The following is a 16,809-nucleotide window of genomic DNA, read 5'->3' on the forward strand; positions in this document are numbered from 1 at the left end:
AATTTGTCTGAGCTCTGTTGCGACTAAATACTTTTGTTTCGGTTAAGGTAATCTAAGGTTTTAGACTTAACTTAAAAAATACATAATATAAATACAATATTAATCGATTCTTGTCGATTCTAATCGATTCTTATCGATTGCTTGGAAACGGGGCAAGTTATTGATTATATGAAACAAACTCGTAGTGCAGGGGCACTTGTAGGACCTACGTTCCAAATTTAAAGTCTCTAGCTTTTGTAGGTTCTGAGATCCTCGCGATCGGCCGAACGGACGGACAGACATCGCCAGATCGACTCGTATATTGATGCTGATCAAGAATATATATACATTATAAAAGCAGAGATGCTTCCTTCTGCCTGTTACATAGATTTGCACAAAAACATTATTCCCCTTTTTTAAACATTTTCAATGGATTCAGGGTATATAAAACCGATTTAATACCATATTAAATAATATGTAAAAATTATTTTCTGTTCTCAAGTTGAGTTTATTTGTATGAATGAAATTTAGAATGTTTTAAATATAATTTATTTGTGAAACATTCCGTGCTATGCTCAAGTTGCAATGTTTAATATTTATAGCTTATGAAATTCAAATAGTTTTGGACTCAAAAGCGCTGCTTGCCAAGTTTGCAAGGGAGTGTTCCACTTAAAATCAGGACAATGTAATTTATGGCACCAAATTGGCGCCGGAACCGAATGGTGAGAACACGCTCTCAAGGCTGGCCCACTCGAGAGGGCAGGATCTGGGCTGGGGGTGGGATAGGGGTCGGGCTGGCGCATTACCGCATTAGCACACATTTCGCTGAGTAGGCGCCGCCGCCGCCTTTGGCACTCGAGGGTCCACTCGAGCTGGTCACCCCTCCGCCCACCATTGAATCCAAACCAAATCTGCGCTCAAACAATGTCGGGCCAGACTAACACATAGAGATTATGTTTACTGCGCCGATGCCGACAATGCCTTCGGCTCTCGGCTCGTTTTGGCACTTGCAATTCCGGCTGCTCGATGAGTCATCCTTGCGCCACCTGCGACCTGCTCATAACTGAGAGACCCGCAGGGTTAAATATAGAGCCACGGAATTTCATTCTATTCCCGACTTCAGTGTTGGTTTGTTAGGCCGACGAGCTGCAGCAGCCGCAGCCGCAGGCGCAAGCAAAATGTCGCGTGGCCAAAGCCTTTGCCTCAAACACATTTAACAACAGCAACAGCAACAGCAAGAAGAAGAAGAAGAAGCAGAGGCACAACTTGGGCGCTGTCATGTCCCATTTGCTGAGGCGCACCAAGAAATCCTGTCTCAAGGTGAGCTGTGCGTGGGGTTGGGTTGATTGCTGCACAATCAATAAAAAATCGATGGCTGCTTTTGACCTTTTAATAAAATATGTTTATTTTTATGCAGCTGCTGCGCAAAATATCCACATCAAAGCAATTGTTTGTGCAGCGCCTGGACGAGGATGAGGACTACGAGGAGCACGAGGAGCGGCAGGAGCAGCAGCAGGAGCAGATAAGCTGCAACTGCAGCACAAACGATAAGCAATATGTGAGCCACAACAACAACAACACGAACAACAGCCCAATACAATCCGTCCAAGGTTGTGAAGACGTCGCCGCCGAGGAGGCGTGGTGTGTGCCGCTCGAGCGGCAGCTGCCGGTAGAGCGGACAGGATTAGACATACAATTCGATCGAGTGCCCTACAAGGAGAATGTGCGCTATCTGAGGCACACGCCCTCCAATTCCAGCCTCGACCTGCAGCTGGAGCAGCAGCGGGAGCGAGAGCGGGAGCAGAGGGAGCAACTGCAGCGGGAGCGTGAGCTGGTGGCCAGCCAACCTGGCTATAGCGTCAGCGTGGGCTCCCAGTTCGATGGACACTATCACAATGTGATCATAATGGAGCACCAGCCACCAAACGACGATTATCCGATTGTCAAATGGGACATCAATGGCAATTCCCTGGACGAGGAGCACTTTGATCTGCGCCAGCATTGGGATGCCTTCGACAGTCGCTGGCGGCAGCTGCAGTCGGCGCCGAGTGGCAAGCGTCTGGGCAGCGGCCATTCCCAGAGATCCAGTCATCATTCCAGCGCCTGCACCCTGGAGACCTGGATAGACGACGCCGAGCTGGGCACCTGCGATGACGCCCAAAATTTGCTGCAAACCAACAAGAAGAAGAACACGAACAACAACAACAACTTGAACCAATGCCTTAAGAGTTTCTGATGAGAATGCCCGATGCCTGATGCCTGATGGAAGTGACGGTGCAGCTAAATAATCCAATTGGATATTTCCTAACGGATTTTAGCCTGCACTTGTGCTCTAGAGTTCTAAGAGAGTTTCCATTTTTTGAGAATTATACGCTCTATTTTGAATCGATATAACAATAGTTGCCAGTTTTTAATTCATTTATGGTACATCGCTCGATTATAATCGCTGGCAATTTTCATTATTTTCATTATATGAAAATTGGTTACAATTTCAAAAATCCATTAAAAAAACAACAGGCAAATAATGGAGAAGATGGAACGACGACTTTTGAATACCCTTGCAGAGATGATAAGGACAATTTTTATGGCCAATTTTACGTATGGAAAGATTTAGCATATAGTTTTCTGATGTGACTGATTCCATTATAGGTACTATATGTATTATGTTATATTAGGATATTTTCATCAAGAATTATAACTTTTTAGTTACCATGAACAGAACTTTAAACGGATTTTGCTAACTGAAGAAAAACCAAGTTTAAAACTAAACCGAACCCTTTTTTTCTCAAAATATGCTTTATTTTAGAGCAATTTTTTTTTGGAAAGTCGGAAATATTATTTAATAAAAATTACATAGATTTTATATAGAATTTTATTTTGAATAATTATGCAAAATTATATAAAATGTAAAAAGTTTCGCAACAAAAAGTGGAACCGAACCGAAACTTAAGCCAAGAGCCATGACTCGAACCGCGAACAGAACTGAAGGAGTATTTTAGCTTAATCGAGAACATATATAAATATATGTTTATACATATACACTAGAACCTTGCAATGTTATATAATTGGTGACAAAGTGTAGATACTCTTTGCAAGTGCATTAAAACGAAATACAAGAACGTCGCTCGTTTTGGCCGACGTGCATTAAATGCGCTTCAAACGATTTGGTCTGCGCTTTTTTTCTCCTCATTGTTGTTGTTGCTGTTGCTGTTGTTGTTGTAGTTGTTGTTGTAGTAGTTGTTGTTGTTGTTGTTGTAGACACAAGTCGCACGACCCGCACGTGCTGAACATGCGTGAGAATCGTCGAACCTTTGGCTTTCCCACGAGCCATTTCTCACTCGGTGGGGTTGCTCGGCATTCGCTCGGCGTTTTCGACCAGCCTTAAGGGTGAGTTGTTGCCAACAACTATTTGCAGTTGTTGTTGTTGTTGTTCCTGTTGTTCGAGCTGTCTCACGCGCCTCGCACAGCAACAACAACAGCAACACCAACAACAACAACAACAGAAATTAAGGCTCGCCCACTCGAAATTTTTACTTGAATGTACTTGCTTGTTCCTTGGCTTTTGGAAACCTGAGCGACAGCATGTCGAAGCGCATGAAAAGCACTTTTCTTCATTTTTAATGCGGCACATGAAATCGATATCCCATCAAGGTGGAGTCGTCAGAGCAAATATTAACCATACGCCGTGTTGTGCACTTAAGAAATTGGCCAAATAATTGCTTCAATTTAAATTGTTGCTTTTCGTGGGCTTATATTTATTTGATGTGCTTATAGTGCATATATATCCTGTGATTATGCTGTTGCAGGTCAAATATATATATGCATATAAGTATATATTTATCAATAGTAGATAAAAATATATTCTCACTATGCATCTAGAGTCCTAACCTTATAGAGGATTTCATTTCTTTCATTCATTCTTCGGCCTCATAAAGTAGGTAGTTATTTTTTTGAGCTTCTGCTTCAATACTATTCTCTATAAGCCTTATCATAGATCTGGTTTCTTTTTGATACCAAAAGATCGTCGTCCCTATATAATATATCCGGACATATCGAAAACAAATGATTTGTAATCTTTTTGCTTTCTTAAAAAATCATATCAAAACTTGAAAATAACCAGCTTTACGCAGTTTATAAATTTTACTTTTAAGACGCATCCATTTAAGCAAAGATTTGTTTAATTTATAGGCCCAAAGCATTTTTCAATTTTCTTAAAGGAATTTTCTAAAATGTTATTATAATTATATAATATTATTGTAACTTTAGGTAATATATTTAAGGTTTTATCTGTATTGCTTTAAGCAGTAAACATTTATTTTCTATTTATTTATTTTATTCTTTTAAAATAACGAAATTCGTATAAGAATAACCAATAGTGAAGTCTCCTTTAAAGCCATTAAAAAACTTGTCTTTTATCAGCCCAGAAATTAATTATCTTTTTATAACTTTAGATAATATCTTTAAGGTATTATCTATATATTATTATTTTATTCATATAATCAATTTAACATATACTATGATTCACATTTATTCACAAAAAAATAAAGAAGAGCAAAGTGCCTTTAAAATCCATTAAATAACTCGTCTTTTACTAGGCTAGAAATGAACCTTCATCTTATGCTAGACTCCTGCAAAGATGAGAGAAATCAATTGTGTGGCATTGGGTAGGTCAGAGGTTAACGGCGTTGCGGCACCTGCTCCAAAATAACCTTGAAAGCAAAAATTAGACCACTGACCTACAAAATGCGGGTCGCACAAAGCAAACAGGCGGCGGAGCGAGGCGCGACGGGGCGGGGCGGGGCGGGGCGTTGCACTTGTTGGAGCCGCATGCCACATGCCGCACACGAGCCGGCGGCCGTTCGGCTCGCAGCTCGCAGCTCGGTCGCGTGCTCCAGTTGCCAGTGCGCCCGGCAACAAGTCAACACGTCGGCGGCGACGGCGACGACGGCGACGGCAAGTGGCCGCCAAAAAGACAATGCGACAAGCTGTGGCAAGCGGCGGCCACCGCCCACGGCGCCGATGCTGCGGTCGCAACTCCGGCTCCTGCTTCTGATACAATCGGCATCGATGACACAAGGAAGCGATGGCGTTGAGCTCGAACTAATAATAATTATTGAGGTTTTTCATTTGCATTGCACTTGGCCAAAATGTGAGAGAGCAACAGGCGCGACTAACAGATACCCTATACACCAAATTAAAAGACTTAATCGTGCAGAGTAGACAGAAATGATATATAGACTAGACGAGATAATACGTCCTATAGCTCTTTATATACCAGGGATATGCGCAAAAGGATATAGGCGCAATATCGATATTTATCGATTTTTAGATGTGGATGAAAGTTATTGAAAAAGGGAGAGCTATTAAAAAGAATGAAAAACGATATGTATCGACTGTGATAAAAATGGAAAATTATATATAAACTTATCAAAGAATAAAAATCGATAAATATCGATGAGTGGAAGTTATTGAAAAAAACCATATACTTATCATATATTATAAAAGAATGAAAAACGAAATTGATTGATCATTATCATAGAATGAAAGTCGATATTAATCGATTTTTAGATATGAGTGGAAGTTATTGAAAAAGAGAGATCAACTTAGCATAGATCAAAATAAAAAGAATGAAAAACGATATTTATCGACTGTGAAAAAAATGGAAAATTATATATGAATTTATCAGAAAATAATAATCGATATTTACAGAATCAAAATTGATGTTTATATCATTTAAAGTCTCTGAGACGGGCAGACAGACGGAACGAAGAGCTCATATATATCACTATTGGCTGGTAACTGCCTGGCTTTGCTTGTTGCATACACCCACATATATTCATTATGCCCGTTTCATAGCACTTTCAATGGGTATAGCAATATGCTGCAAGTGCGAATGCGTCAACCAACTGACTTCCCTCCCGCTCGCACCAGTCAGCAGCAGCAGCAGCAGAGGCAGCGGCGGCAGCGTCTGCTCTCGTCCTTGTTCATTTGTTGGTCTCTGCCTGACGCTGATCGGCACAGGAACAGCCACTGGGCTAGCCTGGCCGTTAGCTACCCCCAGCCGGAGCAAGCGGCGTTGCGGCACGCGCTCCTGTTGCCAAGGGGGTGGTTGCTGCTGCGTCTTATTGGGCCGCTGCCCGCTGCTGCTGCTGCTGCCGCCGGCAATAAGGGGTTGAGAGGCCGGGCAAACGGCGGCCTGAACGTCCGCTAGTCGTGTGCTGTAAAATCAGTCGAACGCCGTTCGCGCACACGATAAGTCACGTGCTCACAACTAGCTCCAGCAAAAATTGACAAGTTCTTGTGCCCAAAAGTTCAATGTGCTAAAATAGATACAAAGTGATAACAGACAAAGATATAATTGCCACGAGTAAAACCAATAACAAAACTAAACCCAAACAAAACAATTTCGATTCGGAATGGAGCACAACATGCACGTGAATGCGCCGCCGCTGCATCATTGGGGCTACGGCGCCGCCGCCGCGGCAATGCCGGCCACGCCCCAAAGCCATTGGGTGCCGCCGCCGCAGAGCCACAGCCACCAGAGCCACCAGAGCCATCAGAGCCATCAGAGCCATCATTCGCACAACAGCCTGAAGCGTGCGCTCTCCGAGAGCGACTGCGATGAGCTCTACTCGGAGGAGTCCTCCAAAGAGCAGTGCGTATGCGTGTTGGAAATTTGTAACTTTCTGCATTAACTAAAGTTTCTCTCTTTTCTCTTCTACAGAATCTCGCCGAGCGGCACGGGCAGCTGCCAGCTGATGAGCCGCAAGAAGCGCCGCGGCGTCATCGAGAAGAAGCGTCGCGATCGCATCAACTCCTCGCTGACCGAGCTGAAGCGTCTGGTGCCTTCGGCCTACGAGAAACAGGGCTCGGCCAAGCTGGAGAAGGCGGAGATTCTACAATTAACGGTCGAGCACTTGAAGAATTTGCAATCAAAAAGTAAGTACTAACTAAACAAGTTGAGCTTGAAGTTAAATATTTAAGCAAAAGAAGTTCAGAAACTGACTCGCGTGTGATTTGGGATTTATTGGAATAGAAATAAATATATGTTAGGAAGTGAAAGTGAATAATTTAAGGGATTTAAGTTGCAGATTTGAAAATATCTTATTTCCGGCAGTCTTCTAGATAACTTATCTATTTTTCAAGCAACTGAACAAGGAGAAACCAGATTCACATCCTCAGACAGGTGTTGAATGTGCTCCCAAAAATCTTAGACAGTGCAATTTAAAAAAGTCCAGTTTATACTTCCTTTAAATAAAAATAATAATCTTTATTACATCAGAGCATGAAATTGAAGTGAAAAATGCTGCGAATATAGTTGTAGAAATTCAAGAATCATTTGTTTTTTTTTTGGAAACAATCTACGCTTTCATTTATTTAGGATTAAATTAAAAAAAAAATAGTCCGAAAGTCTTAAAAATATATATAATTTTTTAATAAGTTCAAGTTGTAGAAGATTTTTGCTTATTTAACCAAAAATTCAAAGGATTACTTGAGATATTTCGATTTTTTTGAATCTCTACCCAAGATCAACAAATTCTTGAACTGAACACAAACAAATTTACGATTTGATTTTGCAAGTAAGAGCAAAGCCAAAAAAAAAGTAAATGGTTCAGTTTACGATTTGAACCAGCTTCTTGCGTAAAGCTGGTTTACCACGTTCACGTATTCAGGTCTTAGGCCAAGCCTTGCTCTGTCATATATTTTCAAAATATTGATTAAACAATTTAATTTGTAATTTGCAAGTTGTACTGAATTATATTAAAGCAAGCCTCATACGTTTTCATATATAATATATATATTTATATGGGGACTAAATTTGATCTATATCCAAAATTGACATCCACCTTATATGGTATAAATGGATAAGGTATAATTGATAGGTAACTGGGCTCGGCCTTAAAATTATTTATCCTTAATATTTTCAACCTATATCATCATTTGTATCGGTTCGGTTCTTGTTTTTAGGTTCGATGCATAATAAACAATAAATTGAACCTGTTGAGCTAAGCCTTAGCTTAGACAACTAGTTTTCACTAGCTAGGAAAATAGTAATATATTTTTTAAAACAAAAAAATTAGCTGCTCTTATGACCAGCTATGGGAAAAACATATGCCCTATAAGTAGCACAAAATATGTGTCATATTATCATAAAGCGGGATAAACAATGTTAACCTGTTGACCCAAGGGTTGGCCCTAATAGGGAAATGGGCGAGCGAGTGAATGCCGAATCTCGGCGCTTCCCACGCTGCTCACTGCCCGGCTGCACTTACAGCCCGACCCACCACCACCCGCCCGCCCGCCCGTCCGTCCGTCCGTCCGCCCGCTTTTTACACCAAGTGCAGCACACCCCAACCCATCCCACCCATCCTTATTCGGGCCTAGCACAGGGGGTAGTTTTTTTTTGATAGGCAACCGCGTGGGAACAACTATTTGAATTATTGTTATTGACTTTTTGCCTGCCCTCCTTTGTTGTTGTTGCAGCCCTGGACTCGCTCAGCTACGATCCGCAGCGCGTGGCCATGGACTATCACATCATTGGCTTCCGCGAGTGCGCCGCCGAGGTGGCCCGCTATCTGGTCACCATCGAGGGCATGGACATCCAGGATCCGTTGCGGCTGCGCCTGATGTCGCACCTGCAGTACTTTGCCCAGCAGCGCGAGATCTCCGTCAGCGGCGGCTACCAGCCCAACTGTGCCGCCGCGCCCTATCAGAGCTATGCCACGGCCAGCTCCTCCTACAGTGCACCCAGCACTGGCGCCTATATGAGCGCCTCGCCGCATCATGTCAGCCGCTCCAGTGTGTCCAGCACGAGCGGAGCTGGCGCCAGCGATGCGCTGCCGGCGGGCATTGGGCCGCTGGAGCCGCGCGGCGAGGCAGCCACACAGCAGCAGCAGCAGCAGCAACAGCAACAGCAGCAACAACAACAACCTCAACAACAACAACAACAGCAGCAGCAACAGCAGCAGCAGCAGCAGCAACAGCAGCAGGCGACGCAGCATTATACGCAGGAGCAGGAGCCGCCGCAGTCGCAACAGGTGCCCACCTACATTGAGCTGACGAACAGCCACAATCGGAATGAGGTGCCGGCCATTACGGCGGAGAGTCTCAGCTATAGCACGGCGCCGCATCCGTATCCCGTTAGTGGCAGCCAGGATTACAACAATGCGACGGCTCTGCAATATGCCACGGCGAATGGCGCCAAGCCGTATCGGCCCTGGGGCACTGAAATGGCCTACTGAGGATAGGCAGGGTATCTGCCCGGCGAATGCAACCCGTTCTAGTCAGATGGATCAAAGCCGAACATGTTTGTGATAGTCTTAAGTTGTGAAGGATCAAACGATCTCTAACCGAGTTCCATGTCCAAAGTGTACATAGTCTAAATGCTTAGGATAAGTTAAACTTTTTCTACATTTTCTAAAAAGCATCCTTAAAAATTTTGAAAGCATTTTGTAAGCATACAGCCTACTGTAAATAAAGATAATATTTTTATAACGAAAAAGAGGACTTAATTCCAATGAGAATTTTTAAAAGGTCAGTTCCTTGCAATTTCCTTTGAAGGATTTCATGTATATATATTTTTAAAGGTCAGTTCTTTGTAATTTTCTTTGAAGGATTTCATGTATATATATTAAACCCATTATTGGTTTAATTTTAAATTGTTGGGTATTACATTTAGAAATTTCCCCTCTTAGATATGTGTATATTTGATTTATATGATTTTAGAATTTTGCTTTTAAAATCTTGATCCGCCCTTCTATGCAATTTTCATGAATTTAGATATTCTAGACGAAGAGCTTTGACTCTTTCTTTCGCTATTTCTCTTTATTAATTTCTCTCCTACACTCTCTCTCTCTCTCTCTCCCGCTTCCTCTCTCCCTCTCTCTCGATCATTATTTGTCTTCCAACCTCTCACTCAAGGTCTCACTCTCATTTACTCATTCTCTCTCTTGTATTTTTCAACTTTTTTGCTCATCTTACTGTTCAGTATCGCCTTTCCTTGAGATTTTCAAGATTATAAGTAGGGCATACAGTACTTCAATCGGTAGATTTATATATCTCTCCCTCTATCTCTCTCTCTCTCTCTCTCTCGCGGTCATTCCTTCTATTCCAGTCTCTCACTCAAGGTCTCATCTGTTCGATATGGCCTTTCTATGCGATTTTCATGATTTTCTGTAGCACTTACATGATTTGAATCGATAGGTTCGAAGCTCTTTGACTCCGTCTCTCCCTATTTTTCTCGCTCTTCCTCTATCTCCCTATATTTCACGCTCACTCTTCCTCTTTTCTCTCACGCAGTGTCTCACTTTAATTAACTCACTCTCTCTCCCAGTCTTTCTTACACTGCTCCTCTTGATCTCTGTGTTCGTGTTAGGTACCGCCTTTCTATGCGATTTTCATGATGTTTTTACGTGATGTGTATACTTAAATGGTAACCTTACTAAGTATTTTTAGTAATATGATTATAGTTCTATTAAAAACAGGCTGCACTCATTTCCTAGCTTTTTGGCTCACTTTTTCTTTCTGCGCCAGAAGAGCAATAAGTTTGTAGGTAAAATATTGAGTTGAGGAAATCCTTTTCTATTTAAAATTCAATAACTAAATTTGTAAAATTACCAAATAGATATGTAAATCTTTGGTCATATTCCAGCAAAACCCATTGAACTGGAACACATAATCGCGACTAATAAGCTGCGGCCACTGTGCGCGACCCGCCGCTTCCGCTGACCATTGGTCAAGCCAAGGTTCCAACCCTTCCACGTTTGGGGGTCAAGCGTGTATTCATCGAATATTTGTGCGTCTGTTTTTTGTGGTCTACGAGTCTGAAATTTGCATAACGACAAAGCGCTAACTAAAAACAAAAACGAAAACCGAAAACCCAACGAATTAGTTAAGCCGACGGCTGCTGCATTTTCTGGACATAATTAGGAACAGGCCAGGCAAGGTGTCAAGGGTGGCAGCAATAACCCCCCGAGCAGGCAATACAAAACGAAAAATACTTATAATCTATATTTCCGACTGGCTAGCTTAGAAAAATAAATGCCAAATGAGCTAAACCGAGGACAAGACACAAAACTACCTGAAGTCGGGAGAACATTTTAGAATATAAAGGACTCTAAGGAACTGAGATGTGAGTATGTCCAAAAATCTGGCTGAGAATAAATTATGTAAAGTTAAATAATCAATTCCCATTTTTGAATAATTTTGCGTGATATTAATTAAGCTTAAAGTGTGCTAAGGAATGATTTCTGTCAACCTTTAACTAGGTTTTGGGATAAAAAAGAAAAGTTTCCTATTTTAATGAATAATATATATATTATATATTATAAATATATATTCCTTAACTATGTTTAAAATAGGGTTAAAAACGAGTCTTTATTTAGTTTCCTTCCATTACAAATTTGTTTGCACCTTCTGGAAAGTATTCCTTTACCCGAAAATGTTATTCAATTTCCCACAGAATAAGAATAAGGAAATATAACAAAGATTTTCTAAAAGATAATTAGTATAAATATTAAATTTTAAATTAATTAAATATTAAATAAATATAAGGCATATAAATTACAGTTAAATGTCATTAAATTATCAGCGAAAACAAAGGCCTAGATTCGAACCCGGAACCAGCTTCCTAACTGGGTCACTTGCAGAGATCATATACAGAGAAATGGCTGGAAAAATTAAATTAAAATAAATGATGTAATTAAATTATATCAGCTAACAAGTTTTTCAAGTGCCTGCCACTCTTACCAAAAATTGTATTTACTTTGACAAAAAGTTCTATGCCAAAAAATATATGTAATAAGCGTTTCCGTACCAACAACAACCCCTAAGGGAAGCCCTGCTCTGTGTACAATTGCTTCAGTTTTTTTTTTTGGCATTGAAATGAAACAATCTTCTGCGCATTAATTTAACTTTGCCGGTTAAACATAAATGTTTTCAATATTTATCGCGTTACCAGGGCTGGGCTGCCGTTCCGTATGATACATATGTGAGAGAGCTCGACGCTTTGACTTCCCACGCGAAATGCCACCCCAAAAGCCATTCTGGGTAAGTCGGATTCGTTCGTCCTGGCGACTGATTTTTCATTGTGGGGTGGTCCCAGCGCCCAGAGAGATCAGCGTCAACACCATCACGTAATATACACGTCAAAACTTCCAATTAGAGACAATCATTCGGCTACGGGATAGAACGAATATATGAAGTATTTATATTAGGGGTGGCTTTTGCATGGATTTGCCTACAAAAACACGGGCACAGCCAGAATTTGGTCTCATTTCTTGGATTACGTTCGAGGCAGCAACAGGAGCAGCAGGCGGGGTGGCTGGACAATCACATATGGGAATTAAGTATTGTGTTTTGGCTGGTTTGGTTGATTTTTATTGCGGTTCGAGTCAATTAAGTGGAATATTATGTGATTTTCTTCAATTGGTTTTTCGTGTTTAACCTGACGCCAAATTTCCATATACGCAGCAAATCCATCGAGTTAATCGATTTGGCCACAATTTTGGCATATTTCTGGATTATTTTTGGCACAGCTGCAGGCAAAATCATAAATTTATGCACATGTGAAGCACAACACAAATATATGAATCGCATTTTGTGCCCCTTTTCGTGTCCTTTTATATGGTGCATGATCTTAACGCATCGCTGACTATTTGTGCTTAATCGTTATTTATGTTCTCGATCTGTTAACTATTTAAAAATGGGATATTTGGAACAGCTAGACCATTGAAGAAAACCAACATTAGATCGTAGAATGTGGACAATAAATTAATGCAAAGTAAATGTTTATTAAAACCTTTGGAAATTGTCAACTAATTGTAGAAGAGCTCAAATTGAAGAAATCTTTCTTCCCAAATTGATTTAATTTTAAAGGATCATAGAAAATATATTTTATCTAAACTGAATATTTTGGAATCAAAAATATGCTTTAGACACCTTGAATCTAAAACACGAGAAATTGTAAAACTAGAGATATTCTAGTCATTGTATATGAAGTATAATATACAAGCTCCAAGTTTCTTCTTTAGATTTTTGTCAGATTTTTTTACGTTTCACTTTTCCACACATTTCCCGGCAGGGGAATACTTGAATATAGCTATACTTACATGAACTCTGCGTCCCAAGTTATGTTTTACAGATATTTAAAAGTGAGTTTGAAGTCTCCGGAATTAGGAACCAAAAGTTAGAATCAAAGTTTTTGGCCCACTTTAGTCCCGTGGTGTGAAGATTGAAGCCGAAAAATAAGTGATAAATTTTGCGAAACGCGTGAATGATGATTTTTGAAAATGTGTTTATAGCCGATATTTAAAAAAAAGTTTCCGATGCAACCGTTTCCTAGTTGCAGATGAAATTTCCAAAATCGCTTAAACACCTATAAATTTAGTTTATAGTTAGGCTTAAATTTTGACGAACCAGCTCTGTTTTATTTACAGAAAAAACTGTCCCATTTCAATGGTTTACAGCAATTTTGTAATTGACAAGAGGGTATATAATATGCATGTTTTTATTTATAATTTTTTTTTTGCTTCATATTTGCGAGCGACCTCTATATGTCAAAAACTTGTCCCATCGCCTGCAATAAAAATAAATTATATCTGTTCATTAATTTTATGCAATAAAATGAAGTATTACGAAATCTTGAAATTTTCACCTTGCTTCAAAAGCGTTTTTTATTCACCTGCCACCTCTGTATTTAAAAACAGATCCGCTACGAAAAGTGCATTCTTATTTTCTTATTTTATATAATTTTTGCAAGATGGGCAGCACTTGTCTCAGCTGGCGTTGTTTTAAGTTTAAATACATGTGATACACACATACACATGCACGCACACACACACACACACATGTCATAGAAATGACACATACTAATGCTCAAATGAATACGATTATCAGATCTCTCACACACGCACACACACACATCCATAATATTTTGTATACAATCAAGCAAATTCGATTATTTTTTGTGGTTTATCGCTGCGAGTGAGCATGAAAATTGTTTTGATTATTTCGAGTGTTGTTCAAAATCAACAAATGTCGTTTTTCCTTGCCGGTCTTTATATATCGCATCCAATATTAAATTAAGCGTGCCGTACACTTTTCCACTCCCAAACTGCTCTCGGAAACGTTTGCCACTGTGATGTAATGCGATTCTGTGCTCTGTGCCGCAAGATGTGAAGTTACGCTGCGCGGTCAATATAAATGTGGACCCGGAGACTGACGCTGACGTTGGCGCTGGGCCAAGGAGCTAACAAGATGTGCAGACGATGCCGATGCACAGGGCGTAAGTGCACAATCGGGTCTACAATTTCAGCTTACAGTTTTCTCTCTCTTTATATATATTTTTTTATATGTTTCAACTTAACATTGGGCAACAATTTCCACACATAAACATGTACACATACTTATACATATATATATATTAGTGCCATGGCACTTGGTTGCCAATGGTTCCTTTTTTGTAGAACTTTGCCGTGGCTGCCGCAGTCGTTGCCAGCGCCGGCGTGGCCGGATTTGGTTCATATGTGGGTCCGCTGCCCTCCGCCTTGAGCACAGCAGCGCATATCCATTGCCGTGTGTAGTTCATGCGCCAAATGCGCACGCAGCCGTCGTCGCCGGTGGAGATTAGCATGGTGGCCAGCATGTTCCAGCAGACGCGCCAAACGGGGCAATTGTGCTCGCTAAACTTAAGCGTTTGCAGCTCCAATTTGGCATTGCCCGTCGAATCACTGAAATACGGTTTAAACTAGTGTTATATGTCTACAAACATGGCTTGGCCGGGCACCTACGTGACGCCGCGTATGTTGACTATGTAGAGATCCTTGCTGGCCACGGCTAGCATGTGAAATGTGCGTCCCGCGTTTGGTGCAAAGGCCACATCCGTCACGGGGTCGGTTATATCATTGACAGTCTCAATTTTTACACATTTGCGCGCATTTTCGCTATACGCAAATATAAACACTTTGCCCGTGGGCGTGGCAGACTCATCGCTGCCGGCCTGCAAAATCGTTAAGCTTTACTCATGAAATCTGTGGAGGATTAGGACAGCTCACCGCCAGCAACTGTGTCACCATATATGTAGATGTGTTCCAAGAAAGGCAGCTGAGCGACAATTTATTTGATATTTCATGCTGCACGGGCCACTGTGACAAATTCATAATATCCGGCGCCTCGTAGATGCGGATGATGCCATCTGCAGAGGCGGTGGCCAGCAGCAGGCCCAGATATTTGGGTGCAAACTCCACGTCCGTGACGCTTGTGCGTGAATCGACGAGTGTTGTGCGACGCACCCAACGCCGTGTCGGTACGTTCGTTGTGGATACCTTTTCACCCATGATTTCCTCCCAAACGGAGGCAGTGCGATCGAAAGAGCAGGTAGCTATTACCTGGCCAAACTCCGGATTAGCCCAGGACACACGCCAAATGGAGCCCGAATGCGCTTTCCAGCTGCTTGTCACCGACCACTTGCCCTGCTCGTCCTCGTCCCATATCTAAAACAATCAGCATCAAATTATTACGGCTGCGGGGAATTGCAATTTTTTTGCTTATTTTACCTTTACGGTTTGATCGCTGGAGCAAGTGGCCATGCGGCGTCCATAGTAATCGAACACTACATCGTGTATGACATCCTTGTGGTCCGCAATGATTGGCTCCACATCGAACATGTTGTGTTTTCTTTAATTATTTCGCAAAACAAGCAAAAACGCGGCTTCTTTCGCAGCAAATGTTGCAGATGTTGTTGTCGGCTTTACGCTCTGCCACCTTGTTGTAGCCGCAAGTTGGCAGCACGCATTGGTGTTTTGCAACACTTGTTGCTATCGGTGTGCCAAATATCGATAGACGTTATCTTTCGCAGCCTTAACAGAATCGGATTCATATTAACGCGTATAAAACCACTGATGAACGAACAAACAATTGCAAAATATGTGTATTAACATAACTGTCACATACATAAATCGCTAAAAAAGTGTAGTGGGAAGCACGTTTAATTATTTGTGCGGAGTGCGTCTGCTTTAAATAGCATAACCGAGCCAAAAACCACCCACAAGCAGAACCCAATTGGACAAAAACATACTTTGTGGCCGGACTAATATATTTATATAAAACAAAATTGCTAACAAAAAGAGGCGTGCAAAACGCAATACAATGGAGAAGAGTAAGTCAATGGCCAGCTGGCGCGTTTTAATTAACGACAAGTGCGTAATTAATGTGCGATTAGTGACTTTTCATACATAAATATGCACCTATGCAAATGCATTAGTTTCTTAGTTCTTGGTACTCTAGGGGCAAAGCACGGGTTATTCACCTCAGGCACAAGCACTTGCATAAATCAACATTCAAATAACGGTGCTTCTAGTTGAGTGTGTGTGTGTGTCTGCTTGTGTATTAATTTGTTGTTAATTTAATGCCTTTACAAGTATGAAAGTGCTGCGAAGCATAATTTGTTCAATATGTTTGCATTCTCTTGGTCTGCTCTGCGCGTGCTCTCTCCTTCTCTCGCTCTCTCTTGCTCTCGCCGCTTGGCCTGACCTTGATTTCTATTGGACTCGCATATCGCGCGATGTCCGCATGATACTATGTTGGTGTGCCTTTATGCTTGTGTGTGTGTGTGTGTTTATGTTTGCTTGTGTATGTTTCGGCGAAATTGTTGTGGGTGGGTTTCGAGACGATTCTTTGAAAAGCAGTCACAGCGAGCCGGCTTCAATTACTTAATAGTTAAATTGTATATGCAAGTGTGTGTGTTAGTGTAATTGTAGATGACAGCTCGAACGTTTGGCAGTGACGTCGCGTATTAAACTGTACAAGCTGAGCTGCTGATAAGAGTGCATA

At 41.3% G+C, this 16,809-nt stretch overlaps 3 protein-coding genes across 3 annotated transcripts; 2 read left to right on the forward strand and 1 right to left on the reverse strand.

Moving 5' to 3' along the window:
* The first annotated feature begins 1,079 nt into the window (after window positions 1–1,079).
* On the forward strand, window positions 1,080–2,378 carry LOC135431818 (uncharacterized). The gene is made up of 2 exons (XM_064687147.1): window positions 1,080–1,299; window positions 1,397–2,378. Exons 1-2 carry the CDS (start codon window positions 1,258–1,260, stop codon window positions 2,213–2,215), a joined length of 861 nt encoding a protein of 286 aa, XP_064543217.1. The 5' UTR covers window positions 1,080–1,257; the 3' UTR covers window positions 2,216–2,378.
* A 4,017-nt stretch (window positions 2,379–6,395) lies between these two features.
* On the forward strand, window positions 6,396–9,392 carry Hey (Hairy/E(spl)-related with YRPW motif). Its single transcript, XM_064687424.1, has 3 exons — window positions 6,396–6,634; window positions 6,704–6,918; window positions 8,464–9,392. The coding sequence occupies exons 1-3, from the start codon at window positions 6,396–6,398 to the stop codon at window positions 9,219–9,221; spliced, it is 1,212 nt and encodes a 403-aa protein (XP_064543494.1). The 3' UTR covers window positions 9,222–9,392.
* Window positions 9,393–14,014: 4,622 nt separating this feature from the next.
* On the reverse strand, window positions 14,015–15,749 carry Nup44A (nuclear pore complex protein Nup44A). Its single transcript, XM_064686811.1, has 4 exons — window positions 15,534–15,749; window positions 15,033–15,470; window positions 14,769–14,977; window positions 14,015–14,708 (listed from the first exon to the last, which is right to left on the reverse strand). The coding sequence occupies exons 1-4, from the start codon at window positions 15,642–15,644 to the stop codon at window positions 14,402–14,404; spliced, it is 1,065 nt and encodes a 354-aa protein (XP_064542881.1). The 5' UTR covers window positions 15,645–15,749; the 3' UTR covers window positions 14,015–14,401.
* Window positions 15,750–16,809: the final 1,060 nt, after the last annotated feature.

This window comes from Drosophila montana, unplaced genomic scaffold (assembly GCF_035044405.1).
Source record: "Drosophila montana isolate Dmon_TW-CO22-7 unplaced genomic scaffold, ASM3504440v1 contig_3200_1, whole genome shotgun sequence".
Taxonomy (NCBI): domain Eukaryota; kingdom Metazoa; phylum Arthropoda; class Insecta; order Diptera; family Drosophilidae; genus Drosophila; species Drosophila montana.